At 47.1% G+C, this 13,574-nt stretch overlaps 1 protein-coding gene across 1 annotated transcript in view; it reads right to left on the reverse strand.

The window, feature by feature from the left end:
• Positions 1-2,025: 2,025 nt before the first annotated feature.
• LOC138144707 (actin, cytoplasmic-like) overlaps positions 2,026-13,574 on the reverse strand; it is a 24,147-nt gene continuing 12,598 nt past the window's right edge. The window contains exons 2-8 of the mRNA XM_069066103.1: positions 11,822-11,950; positions 11,451-11,561; positions 10,409-10,493; positions 8,818-8,979; positions 7,488-7,673; positions 5,056-5,237; positions 2,026-2,257 (exon numbers count right to left, since the gene is read on the reverse strand). Of these exons, the coding sequence (XP_068922204.1) occupies positions 2,114-2,257; positions 5,056-5,237; positions 7,488-7,673; positions 8,818-8,979; positions 10,409-10,493; positions 11,451-11,561; positions 11,822-11,950 (999 nt within the window). The 3' untranslated portion in view covers positions 2,026-2,113. The remainder of the gene's footprint in view (positions 2,258-5,055; positions 5,238-7,487; positions 7,674-8,817; positions 8,980-10,408; positions 10,494-11,450; positions 11,562-11,821; positions 11,951-13,574) is intronic.

The following is a 13,574-nucleotide window of genomic DNA, read 5'->3' on the forward strand; positions in this document are numbered from 1 at the left end:
CTCTCTCTCTCTCTCTCTCTCTCTCTCTCTCTCTCTCTCTCTCTCTCTCTCTCTCTCTCTCTCTCTCTGTGTGTGTGTTCTGTCTCTGTGTCTGTGTCTGTGTCTGTCTCTCTCTCTCTCTTTCTCTCTCCTCCCTCCTCTGTCTCTCTCTCCTCTCCTTCCTCTATATCTCTCTCTCTGTGTCTCTGTCTCTCTGTCTGTCTCTGTCTGTGTCTGTCTCTGTCTCTCTGTGTCTGTCTCTGTCTCTCTGTCTGTCTCTGTCTCTGTCTGTTTCTCTTTCTGTCTCTGTCTCTCTCTTCCCTCTCTGATTTTTCCTCCTCTGTCTTATTCACTGGATCTTTATCCAGATCACACCATTTAACTATAGGACCCCTATAGTTATAGGTCCTATAGGTTCTTGTCCTGAGATCTTTTCTCTCCTCCCACTTGATCCAATCAGCACCCATGGATTTTAATTGCCATCTCTATGCTGACGCTTCTCAGATCTACCCATCCTGTCCCAATCTCTCTGCCAATGTCTAATTTTCCATCTCCAATTGCCTTTCAAACATCTATCTTGAACTCAGTATGTCCACAGCTGAAAACATTATCTTTCCCCCTAAAGCCTCCCCACTTTCTTGCTTCCTTATTACTATAGAGGGCAACACCATTCTCTCAGTCCTTGGCAAATTAGGAGTTATCCTCAGCTGCTCACTATCTTGCCTCTCCACATCTAAGTTATTGCCCAAATAGATTGGGGGTTTTTTTGCCTCTACAGCATCTCCTACATATGGCCCTTAGTCTCCTCTGATGCTTTCCCCACCCTGGTGCAAGCCCTCATCACCTCAGGCCTGTACTATTGTAATAGCTGTTGGGAATAGGGGTGGTCTTCTCAAGCTCTCCCTATTCCAATTCATCTTTGATTGAGCACCCTCCCTTCCGGGCAGGTTTGACCATGTCATACACTCCCTTCTAATCCCACTCAGTGAAGTCCAGGGGCCCCCTATTGCCCCCAGAATCAAATAAAAAATCTTTTTTTTTTTTTTTGCTTTTTGGAGGGCAATTGGAGTTAAGTGACTTGCCCAAAGTCACATGGCTAGTAACTGTGTCAAGTGTCTGAGGCCGGATCCAAACTCAGGTCCTCCTGACTCCAGGGCCCATGCTCTTATATACAAAATGTTTTGCTTGATATTCAAAGCCCTTCACAACCTAGCTCCATCCCATTTTTCCAGTCTTCTTACACCTTAATCCCAGACACATACTCATAAATCCAGCAACCCTGGCCTTCTGGTTTTTCATCAAACAAGACTCCATATGGAAGTTCTGGGCATTTTCCCTGGCTGATCCCCATGACCGGAATGCTGTCCCTCCTCATCTCTATCTCCTGCTTCCCCTAGCTTTCTTTAAGCCTGAACTAAAATTCCATCTTCTAAGAGGAATCGTTCCTGGTCCCTCTTAATTTGAGTGTCTTCTCTCTGTTAATTATTTCCTATTTATCCTGTATATAGTCTGTATGTATTTTTCTGCCTCCTAGACTGAGAGCTTTCTGAGTGCAGGGACAATCTTTTGTTCCTTTCTGTACGTCTGGCACCTAGCCCAGTGCCCGGCATATAGTAAGTGCTTTGTAAGTGTTTATGGATTATCTGATTGATTAATCCTTCCAGTGTTATGGAGAAGGTGAAGGAAGAATTCATGATTATATGTATATTATTATATTATATATAATATTATATGATATTATATATATCCATATATGGATGTGTGTATGTCTATGATTTACTCCAGAGGGCAGTGTTTCTGTTTCCAATAACTTCAGGTCCAATAACAGTGACAATTCTGTTGACTCTAACTTACATAGCCCTTGAAAGTTCACACCTTACTTCACATATGCAGATGTCCCCATGTGTGTCTGTGTGTATCGCCTCATTTCAGCCTTTTAACAACACTATTAGGGGTAGGCACTGCAGTTGTTGCTTCTATCCCCAAATTTTAGATGCCCCCAAGATGATTCAGGGTGGCATCCTCAGAAATAAGGACAACAGGATGTGTGTGGACACCCGGGCTTTTTATTGAGGGCTATCTGAGGATGAGGAGCTCGAGGGGGGGGGGGGGGGGGGGGGGGGTAGGACCAAACTCAGAAGCATCGACGATGGATGATGGAAGGGCCAAAGTCCTCATATTCATAATCATAGATCCACATGTGTTGGAAAGAGTTCAGAGTGGTCAGGAGGGAGCCACCAAACCAGGAAGAGAACTGGCATTCTGTCGGCACGATCACCTGGAGGAGAAAACCATAGGGAAGAAGCAGGAGCCTCCTGGAGCTGCCAGAAGGAACAAAGGCAGAGAGCTCGAGTGGGGACAGGGCTGAATCAGAATCCAAAAAGACCCTGCTCCCTCCTCCTAGCACTGTGATCACAAAAGGCTATTATTGCTGTGCCCAAACCCAAATCACACACCACCTAATTCGGAGCCCACCATTAAGACCCTTTATGTATTTGTCTTTGTCTCTATCCTACACCCTGTAATAGCTTGAAACAGCTTAAGGCATAGTCTTGGGTATTGCCCAAGGTGTAGTCCTGGGATTATGGCACAAGCTTATCTTAAGAAGAGACCACCCTGTTCTGTTCCTGCTGACCCAGCAGGGTCCCCACACCCTGTACTCAGAACATGACCCTGGCCTGTCCCCATTACCCAACAACCCTCCACTCTGTGCCCTCCACCCTGTTCTGGGAGGGACCCCCTTGTTCCAGGGAAGTTGCACCCTTGTACCCTTGTGCCACATTCCCAAAATATCCCTGAGCTATAGATCTAACCAATGGCAATTCTTGGCTTCTGTACATCATTGCTTAGGCTACCCCCCTCCCCAACTGTGGTTTTTGTGGTTTTAGCCTTTGTAAGCACTGTGTGTATCCCAATTCGGGGCTGCCTGATTTGAGTTTATACTCCAGGAAGTCATGCTTGAATAATAAATCCACACCAAAATTTACCTTGAACCCAGGTCTTGGTTTGTTCTTTTTCTGTGTATGACATTATCAATAGAGTACAGGAAAAGACCACGGGCTGTGGACTCACTCAGGATCTGGATTCAAATCCTGCCTGTGACACTTACTCCTTGCAATATTATGGGCAAGTCACAACTTCCCTGGGCCTTGTTTTACCTATGGGACTTGGAGCAAGTTACTTAACCTCTCGAGGCTTATGAACTGGTAGAGGCATTTATACAAAAATAGATACCCATTTTATCAGATGACAGCGCTGAGGCACAGAGGGAAGGCCAAACAATGAGTCCTCCCAACTTTGCATAAAGATCATCCCCAGTGCTTTTAGTAATGTTACAAACTATTAAAGACCTGACTGAACAAATGGACTCCTTAAAGATTCTGGGTTGGTGTTCATCTCTGCTCACCAGGACTCTGGAGGGGGTTTTATGGTTCTGGGAAGCAAATGTATTATTCATTGATCATATGACCTGGAGCTTATGTTTGTATACCCATATTTGCCACATAGGAAGCATATGTTAAAAATCTTTAATGCCTTCCCTAGAAGAGACCTTAGGAACCATCTATTCTAACCCCTATCCATTTTTACAAAGGAGGAAATTGAGTCCCAGAGAGTGGAAGGGGCTCTCGCCCACACTCAAAATAAGGGGGACAATCAGGATTTCAGCTCAGGCTCTTCAACCTGTCTGTGTCCTTTAAAAACTATGATTCACACATGTAAACTCAATACTTCAGCCAGGGTCTGGGATGGGGAGGGCCCTTGACAACATCTTATTCTTCAATAGTCTTTCCTTATTAGTGCATCTTCAGGAAGACATCAGTATTTTGAGCTGCCATGTGGCAATGTTGCTCCATATTGGTTTTAAGAGACCACCAAAATCCACAGATCTTCTCAAGTTGAGTCCTGTCTAGAGGTGCCCCCACCATCATCAGCACCACATAGCCCAGTCCATTCCCATACCTCTCTACACAGCCACAGGATACTTCCCTATCTAGTTGGAAACAGGAGAATGGGTCCAAGACAGGCAGGTGGGAGAGAGAAGCAGCCTGGAAAAGGATTTTTTTTTCTCCTGTAATCATAACTGAAACAACAGCTGAGATGACTAAACTCTTATCAGCATCTCATTTTCAAGAGGAGAATGGGCTGTATTTCTGCCCCTGAGCTTTCTGGACCACCAGCAAGCAAGCTGATGTTGTCTGAAGTCCATGGCTCTGTTGGAAAAGGAGCTCACCTTAGAGGCATGCTCTCCAGCTCTCACTGCCTGCCCAGTCACTGACGCATGTTCCCTTAGGTTAGCCTTCAATTCCTTGTGCTTCTTTCTGTCTTTCCTCTCTCATTTCCAAAATATTTCTGTATCAAAATTTTACAACAATCTTGTGTAGTGAAGAGGAAAAGATTTTCCCTCTTCTAAACAGAGAAGAAGGAATATGAGAATGCCACGTATGCTGCCAGACACATTTGTTCGCTTTGCTTAACTAGTGCCCTTAGTTACCAGGGAAGGTACTTCCTAGTGTAGAAAGTTATTGAAAGAGGCAGTTATGGTAAAAAAAATCACAGAAATAAGTATCAAAGAAATATTTTTAAAAGAAGGGGAAAAAGAGAAGGAGTTCCCCATGAGTTAAAAGGTAGTATTCTCCACATTCTACTAATGAGAAAATGGGTCCTGAGAAGGGATTTGCTGAAGTCATGCAGTAAGTTAAGAAGAGAACTCAGATGAGAAGGCAGCTAACAACATGTTCCAAGCACTTCCATCATACAAATGTTAACCACCAGAAAAGGAGCAGATGGGGCCAAGAGAAGGAAAAATAAGCATCTGAATGATGACATGAAATACTCAGTCCTGCTTTCTGAAAGCCTACAGGGAACTTGTCCAAAGAACTACTCTGTACTGTTGGGAGTCTGCTGAGAAGGGTCACAGTTGCTCATTGTAGGACAATGGACCAATCTCTTAACCAATCCTTAGTTTCCTGGGTTGTAAATTGGGGATAATGTAAACTCTAGGTCTCTCGCTGAAAGCATGCCAGACTCAGGATCACCCAAATGGGAAACCCCCCCCCCACTTTAGGAGCAAACTACCTTAATTTTGGTCATCTGGGGTGCCTGGGCCTTGATTTCCTTTGCCACACGTTCACTCATGCCTGGGAATGACATGTTGCCTCCGCAAAGGATAGTGTTCACATAAAAGATCTTCCTCATTTCAAAGTCACACCTCAGAAGGCTCTCGTATATGTTTTGGTGAAGACCTGGAGATGTGACCCCTGAAAAGAAAAGGAGTGGGAATGGGTTAACTTACATCTCTTAGGAAAGCTGTCCACACCAGCATCAGTGAAACAGCATAGTAGGCAATGATTGAGTTCCATCAGCACCATGATTATGGCCAGCAGCAGATCTGGACATTACCTAGCTGTCGGGTACAGCTAATGGCTGGTGAGAGCACTCAGGGCTGTCTGAGCTATTCAAAGGAGAGGGAGAATTTTTCCAGGTGCTTGGAATTATCCAACTGGATTGGCTTCTGAGCCCTTGGGGATGTTCAATTTTTCCAAAATTAGTCAAATGCAGATAAACTCGCCTGGGTCAGAAAGTTCTTCCTGACATTGTTTCCCAAAGAGAAATGTCTCTGATGGGGGTGTCAGTCAGTCAACAAACATTTACTAGAGTTACAAAGAAAAGCAAAAGGCAGTCCCTTTTCTCAAGGAACTCAGTCTAATGAGGGAGATGACATAAAATTAAAATGTAGAAACAAGACATAAACATGACAAATTAAAGATAATCAACAGAGGGAAAGTCCCTAACATTAAGGAAGGAATCAGGAAAGACATCTTGGGTTTCAAACCAGCAGGGAAGTGGTTAGGGAAGACTTCCCTATATCTGCCCACCCCCTTCTCAAGTGTTAGGTATCCTGTAGGAATTTGCAGTGCCACCCCCAGGTGAGGAAGGTGGTGTTTATCTGCCAATCAGGCAGGGTCTGTGATGATCAGCCTCTGGAGAGACAACTTGGGATGCATCTCTTATAAAATGAGTCTGATTCTCTGTCTCTGTGTCTGTCTTTCTCCACCTCTTTCCTTCTGTTTCTCTCTCTCCTCTGTTTCTCTCTGCATGACTGATATCAGCTTTCATGATTTTCATTATCCCTTCCATAGAGCTGATTCACAGATCTGTATATACAGCTCTGACCTCTCTCTGGAGTTCCAGACCACCATCATTAGAGTTGCCTGCTAAGTCATTTCAAACTGAGCTCATTATCTTTCTCAACACTCCCCTCCTCTTATCTTATCTTGCCTATTACTGTCAAGCCTTACAGTTATCCTAGTTCAAAATTGCAGAGTTCTTGATTTTTCCCTTTCCTTAATTCCCAATATCTAATCAGCTGTCAAGCCATATCCATTCAATCACTTCCACATATCTCCGCACCCTTTTCACCCCTCACTCAGCTACTCAGCCCCACTAGCTTTTGCCTGTATAACTGCTGTGGCTTTCTAATTGCTCTGCCTGCTTTCTGGGGTCTCCAAACTCCAATCGTTCTTCCCACCCCTGCCAAAATAATGCTTCTGAAGCAGAGGTCTGTGCCACTTCCCTTCTCAAGAAGCCCCAGGGCTCCCAATCGCTTCTAATATAAAACAAAAATGTTTCTGTTTGGCATTTAAACTCTGGCCTTTGCTTACCATTCTATGCTTACTGTACATTCTTCTTCACTCTAATTTCAGATAAACTGGCCTTGCTGCTGGTCTTCCAATGCACTGTTCCACCTCCTGCTTCCATGACTTTGTGGACTGCCCCCCCCCCCCCCCTATCTGAACTCTTTTCCCTTTGCTTCCTAAAAGCAGGATCTCTTCAAGTCTCAGCTCAAAGACTACTTCCTGTAACAAGTTTGTTCCATCCTCCTCCCTCCCCAAAATCACTTTATATTTTCATTGGGAATGCCATTTCTCTGCATTCCTAGAATTCCTGGTGGGCCACCTCCCTCTCAGGAGGCCTTTCCTGCCCCTGTCCTCCTCTCAGTCAACGGCATTTGTCTCATCTCCACTCAGGACATGCATGTTGACTCTCTCCTGGAATCAACACTTTGATCACTTTATTTTTGTTTGCTTGTTTCCTTTGAAATCCTTTATATTTTGTGCATTAAAAATGTGATTCTGAGAAGGGATCTCCAGGCTTCTTAGACTGTCTGATGGAGTCAGGGCATTAACAAGGTAAAGAACCCTTGCCCTCATGGAGCATAAGTTTTGTTCATCTTTGCGATGTGGATGCCCAGCACCTAGCCTGGTGTTTAGTGGGCACTTGGAAGCATCTCCCTTCCTTTCACCCTGAGTTTTCTCAAGCATAAAGCCTTCATTTCTTCCAGTACCCTCATCATTCTGGCTGGGGCTTCCCCAGTTCATTTGCTCAATGCTGACCCTCATAGTCCCTGCCAACATAATGACTGTCTGCTGTGGGAAATCCTAGAGAAATGGGCGGTCCATACATAATAGGCACCACAGGCGGTACGTATGGGGCAGAGGTGGACAGACCTAACAGGGATGGTTTGAACAAAGCCTCAGGACAGCGGAACCTCTCCTTGCCCAAGGTAATGATTCGGCCATCAGGGAGCTCATAGTTCTTCTCTATGGAGGACTCTTCTGTGTGGACCTCCTCGATGTAGTCCAAAGCCACGTAGCACAGTTTCTCCTTGATGGCCCTGACCATTTCCCATTCAGCTGGGGGAGAGAGAAAGATGAACAATGGATAGGAAAGCATGCCTGCAGAAAGCAAGGCCTGTTTGTTTAATATCCAACACCTAGGGTTAGGAGAAGGGTAGGCTAGAAAGATGCCCTTCTTTTCTGAAGGGACTTTTACTAGAAATAACCACCAGAATAACATATAAGCTCTTTGAGTCAAAATCTTTTTTCTTTTTTTAGTTACTTCTATATCCTCAGCTCCTGGCACATATCCATCCATCTACCAATCCATTCACTTTTTCATTTATTCAAGAATGCAATAAGGATCCAGTCTATGCCAGGCCCTGTGCTAGGTGCTGGAGATACAAATCCAAAGTAAAATAGCCCCTGATTTTGCACCTTACATTTATTTGGGATGGGGCTTGGAGAATGGGCAGCAGGCACATCAATGCCCAGAGAAGTAAACACAAAATACACTCCTCCAACGGGCCTAGAATCTCTACAGTGTGAACGATGCTCACTCTTACCATGATGCAGATAAAATAAAACAAATGCTGAGTCATTTCACTGGATGGGAGGGGGGCATCATTAGTGAATGACTGAGATCAGGAAAGATGTCTCGAAGGATGTAGCTTGGAGGAGCTGAGCTTTGGAAGGGGAGAATGAAAAGGCACATGGAGGACATTCCAGACACAGGAGCACAGCCTTTGCAAAGGACCTGAGGCAGGGGAGAAAATCTTGCCTATGGAAAACAGCTCCTAGGAAAGGCAGATAAGAGCGGGGAGTTTGGAGGGAGGGGATGAGGAAGGCTGTCGTCTTCCTAGAAAGGCCGGCTATAGCCAGACTGTGGGGTCTGTCAATGCCAAGCAGAAGGTCTGGCATCTCGCACTGCTGCTTGTGCGGGGGCAGTGACATGATCAATTTGGCAGGGCACAGGAGAGAGACTGGGGACAGGGAGCCCAGTCAGGAGCTTATTGTGATAGTTTAGGGGAGATGGAATGAGGGCCCAATTAGGGTGTACATGTAACGTATAAGCACACAGGGAAGTGAATCACACGGGGCCTCTAATCCTGCTCCTTGTCAGTGGTTGGCCCTCTGTAGAAGAGAGGAGACATCTGGTTTTAGCTAAATAATGGGGCTTAGCTCCTTTCCCTGGGTGGCCTGGCCGGGGCTGTGCTCTCACCCAGAGTGCTCAGGGAGTAACCTTTGTCAATGAGAATCTTCGTCAGGTACATAGAGAGGTCCCGGCCTGATATCTCCAGGTTCGTGATGGCATCGGACAGGATGTAGCCGCCGTCGATGGGAACATTGTAGGTCACTTCATCCCCAGAATGCACAACGAGCCCTAGAGCAGGAGAAGACCCTGGTGTATGTAGAAGAAGCAGCTTGGTCTCCTCTCAGGGAAGTCAGATAAGAGTCAACCTACTGTTTGCAGCTGAGCTATGTTGGGGAAATGAGGCGGGGAACGGGGGAGTGTAGACCAAAGGGAGAAAACTAGGACTTCAGAGAACCACTGCTTACACTGCCCTTGATGGTGAAGATGCCCTTGTATTCACTTCCCCAGCCTCAAGGTCAGGGAATCCTGAAACCTGCGGGCTTTGGCAGACCCTCAGAACAGGGCATGGACTGTCACAAGCTGGGAGGGGCCTTAAGATGTGAAATATTAGCAACAGAGACCTTAGAATATGAAAGATCAGAGCTGTCATTGACCTTAGAGTATAGAGCGCTCTAGCTGGGAGGGACCTGAGAACAGAGAAAAGAGAGTGTCAGAGCTGGGGAGGAACTTAGAACCCAGAAGGTGTCAGACTGTGAGTGTCAGAGATAGAGGAGACCGTGGTCTATTGAATGACCCTCATCAAATGTCAGAGGGTCCTTCTTCTTCATAACTGAGATTCCAGTTTAGGACCCAGACACCATTTTTCTGCTTCACTAATTTGGATAGACACTTTTCTAGGCAGAAGGTGTCACACATCTAAAGGTCAGGACTCACCAAGTTGGTGTGTTTGGCAGGAGGCAAAAGCTCAGGTCTGGGACAAATAGCTCCTTTATGGAAGGTCTCCTGACAAGACTGGATTTGGGCCCCTATGTCTTCAACATGGCATTCCCTGACCTGGGTTTGGCACCTTTTCTTGCAGGTCAGAGAAAGGCCTCAACCTTGCCCAGAATCCCAAGGAGGCATCTGTGTATAAAGAGCGGTGAGGATGCAGAATCCTCGTTCTCATGGGGTAACCTCTGACAAGTCCAGGGTCATCACAGACTGAGGGCTGGAAAGAAGCTCAGAGAGCACCTAGCCTGATACCCTGCTTTGACTCCAGAGGAAGCTGAGGCCAAAGGGGCTAGGTTCTTCCTCATGTGTGAAATGGGAGTGATACTCCTGGCACTGCCAGCCTGCCCACACTGGGAGGAGGAGGACATGGTTCCCTGGTGGAGTCTGAGCAGGTGCTCTGGGAGGTGGGACCTAGCACCTGAGTGATATTAGCTGTAGAATAGAAAACACAGCGTGTTAAAGTTGGGATGGACCTTAGAACATACAACACGGAATGTTGGAGGTGGGCAGAAACGTGCCACATAAAACATGGCCTGTAGGGGTTGGAATGAGCCTTAGAAGATGGAAGAGTGATGGCAGGGAACTTAGAAAACCTCTCGTCCAACCCCCTCGTTTGATAAGAGTGGGATACTGAGGTATTCGCTTCATAGTCTAGACAGACTTTCTAGCCTGCACACTTGGGAAAACTAGTTTCGAGGTAAAACAGAACAGAAATGTCAGCACTCACCAGTGGTCCGGCCTGAAGAAAAAAGGGACAGAACATCCTGGATTGCTACGTACAAGGCTGGAACTTTGAAGGTTTCAAACATAATCTACAAAAAAGAGTCAGCAATTAGCAGGGGCCTCTCCTAGGTGGCGGGGAAGGACGGGAGGGGGCACTCTTCCAAGAGAGAAGCGATGATGTTTACTCCCAGAAGCCTGGAGCATCACTGCTAGAAGAGGCCCCAGTCCGCTGACGCTCCTGTCTCACCTGAACCTCTCAGCCTCCTTCTAAGCACCACTGCCTGCTATGGGAGGCCTTTCTTATTCCCAGCCCCAATGACTATGCTGTGTCCCTCTTGAAATTGCGTTGAATTCCTTTGCATTTACCTCTCTGAGATACATGCTATCTTGCAGATAGAATAGACGCTCCCTGACGACCGGAATTGCATCGTTTTTTTTTTTTTTTCTTTGCGTTTCTAGCCCCTAGGACAGTGCCTGAAGAGGCATCTCCTCTGCTACAAACCCACCACACACAATCCAGCCTTTGCTTGCAAATTTCCCATTGCTCTTCTGCAGAGGACATGGATGCCAAGGATCACGTTGGGAATTGGTGTCTTGGTTTAGAATCAGGAGATATTCACACCTCCAGCAAGGGAAGGTCAGCTCAGGGTGCCGGGGCAGCATGCAGCACATTCCCTTAAAGGGGGAAGAAGTGAAGGAAAGCCTTGGACACCACCCTCGTTCTTCACCTCACCAACACACATGATCTCTAGCAGAGGTTCTAAATTCATAAGAGATGAAATCAGGTTTATAGTGTATTTAAGTTGCGGACAGTGTTTGACTCCCCGACCCACAGGGACACACCTCTGTCCATAAAGGAACCCAGATCTAGGCAGTAATCTTAGACATAGAATATCAGAGCTGGAGGGCATACAAGAACCCCAGAGCTTGGGAGACCCTTAGGATGTGGCGAGCCGAGCGTCCGAGCTGGGGAGAGTCCCAGAACGTGCCGCCGGGACTTCAGAGGCTGCCGTCCTTCCCATTCTCTCACCCAGCACCTCGCTTACCTGGATTAATTTCTCTTTGTTGGCCTTTGGGTTGACAATGTTCTCTGTCACCAGGAGGGGATGTTCCTCTGGGTTCACATGGAGCACGTTGTAGAAAGCATGATGCCAGATCTTAGGGGAGGAAGCAGCTCCTGTCTCTCCCAGTCTCTGCCATGACCTCACTTGGGGTCCATGCAGCATTACACATCTGCCACGTGCCCCTCCCCCACCACAGCCCACCTAACGAAGTCTGGCTGGACAGGATTGCCCTGGGCACTCCTCTAACACGCCCAATTGCTCAGGAGTTCTGGGGCGGCCTGGTGGCCCTGAGTGGTCCCAGCAGCAGCCGTCCTGCCCAACGCCCTCCCCCCATCCCCAGGCTGTGCACTGACCTTCTCCATGTCATCCCAGTTGGTGACGATGCCATGCTTGATGGGATATTTCACCGTGAGCTTCCCCCACTTATCGGTGACTTCATTGCCAATAAAAGTATCCCTCACGTCCATTCCTTGAATCACACTCTGGAAAATGCAGGTAGCACGGAGTCATTGGCCAGACAGTTGGGATGCCTCAGGAGGAGGGCAGGGCGCTATTTTAGGGGGGAGGGGGACACTTTCTCATCCGTGTTCCTCCCGGCTACCATCGATTGCAATGCCCATAAATGAGCGGTTCTTACTAACTCACCTGGGAGGTCATGGAGTAGGGCCATTCCCAGGCCACACAGACTAAATTTTGGAGACAAAGACAATGAGGCCCATTTCCTTCACTGATTCTGCCAGGCTTATTCTCTCAGGAAGACCACCCTCATCCCTTTTCCCTGCAGAACCCTCTCCAGAATTCTCATCCTGCTCCAAGTAGCTCCCTTCGTCTCTGAGCTTCTCACAGGCTTCACTTCACCCGATGCCCAGCCTAGGTGGGGCCTCAAGCCAGTAAGGCCCCATCAAGATGGTTTAGTACCTATCTAGAGACTCAGCGGCCAGGTACAGAGAGGTGATCACTTCAGATTAAATACAAGTGGCTGCAAGCCGAGCAGAATAGGGGAATGCTAGGTGCCTTCACTCGGCTAGGCCTCTAGACTCCAGGGAGGCAATTAAAGTTGGAACTCTGTGCCCCTGAACTTGATTAAGCATGCCTGAATAAGATCTGTGTTTAGGAAGAAAGAAAACAGGGCCAGGTGAAGAGCTTCCTGGGTCTGGAGTCTGGAGGCCTGCTGTCTCAGCCCTAGTGGTACCCACTGACCCCAGGTGCAGATTCATGATCTGAAGAGAGTGGATCCAGATTTTTAAAAAATCCTTTAGTAAACACAAGCAAACACTGGCTGAAGCTATGCACATGCTCATTAATGATCCCCCCAGGTGCATTTGGGCCCAAAGGTACACATGCAGCTCAATAACAGGGACGATCAAATCCAAAGAACTCCTCTCTTCTTGATGCTGGTTAATGCGGGATTCCTGGAAACTACAGGTAAGCCACCCCTCACCTGAACTTCCATGACTAAGGCCAACACCGCCCTTAAAATAATTAAGGGCTGTTCCGTCCCTTATGGCCCAGGACCTGGGTAAGACAGGAAATGCCTAAGACATTTTCCTCTCAGCTCCAATGCTGACACCTTGTGTGACTGTGAGTCTTCTGGGCAAAAGGAAGATATTGGGAATCCTTGCCTGAGCTGGCACAAAGGAAAGTCCAGGAGACTGTGAGAAGGTTTGGTAACAATAAAGCCCAATACAAGCAGCTTTTATTATTGTCTTCAGGGAGAGAATCACAGAATTTCAAAGTAGAGAGAGCTCAGGGCCATTGATTACAAGCTACAGATGACCAAGCATCCCCTCAGTGACAGACCTCCCTAACAAGGGGTCCTTCTGCCTCTGCTCAAAGACCTGTAGGGCCAGGGAGCTCACTACCTCCCCAGACAGGCTCCTGCCATATCTGGGCAGCCCTCATTGTCACCAAAGTCTGTCTCCATTTGCCTCTTAGTAACCTCCATTCAAGTTTCACTGTGGCACCTTCTGGACTGAACAAAACAAGTCTCTTTACTCAAAGATGTCATCTTTCCTCCTTCAGGTTTCTCAGCTCCAAACTACACAGCCTTAGCTCCCTGTGTGTGTGTGTGTGTGTGATGTGGTGTTTGTGTGTGATGTGTGGGGT

The sequence above is a fragment of the Petaurus breviceps genome, unplaced genomic scaffold (genome assembly GCF_028583685.1).
Source record: "Petaurus breviceps papuanus isolate PSGF00001 unplaced genomic scaffold, PetGlider_PUasm1.0 90721, whole genome shotgun sequence".
Classification (NCBI taxonomy): Eukaryota; Metazoa; Chordata; class Mammalia; order Diprotodontia; family Petauridae; genus Petaurus; species Petaurus breviceps.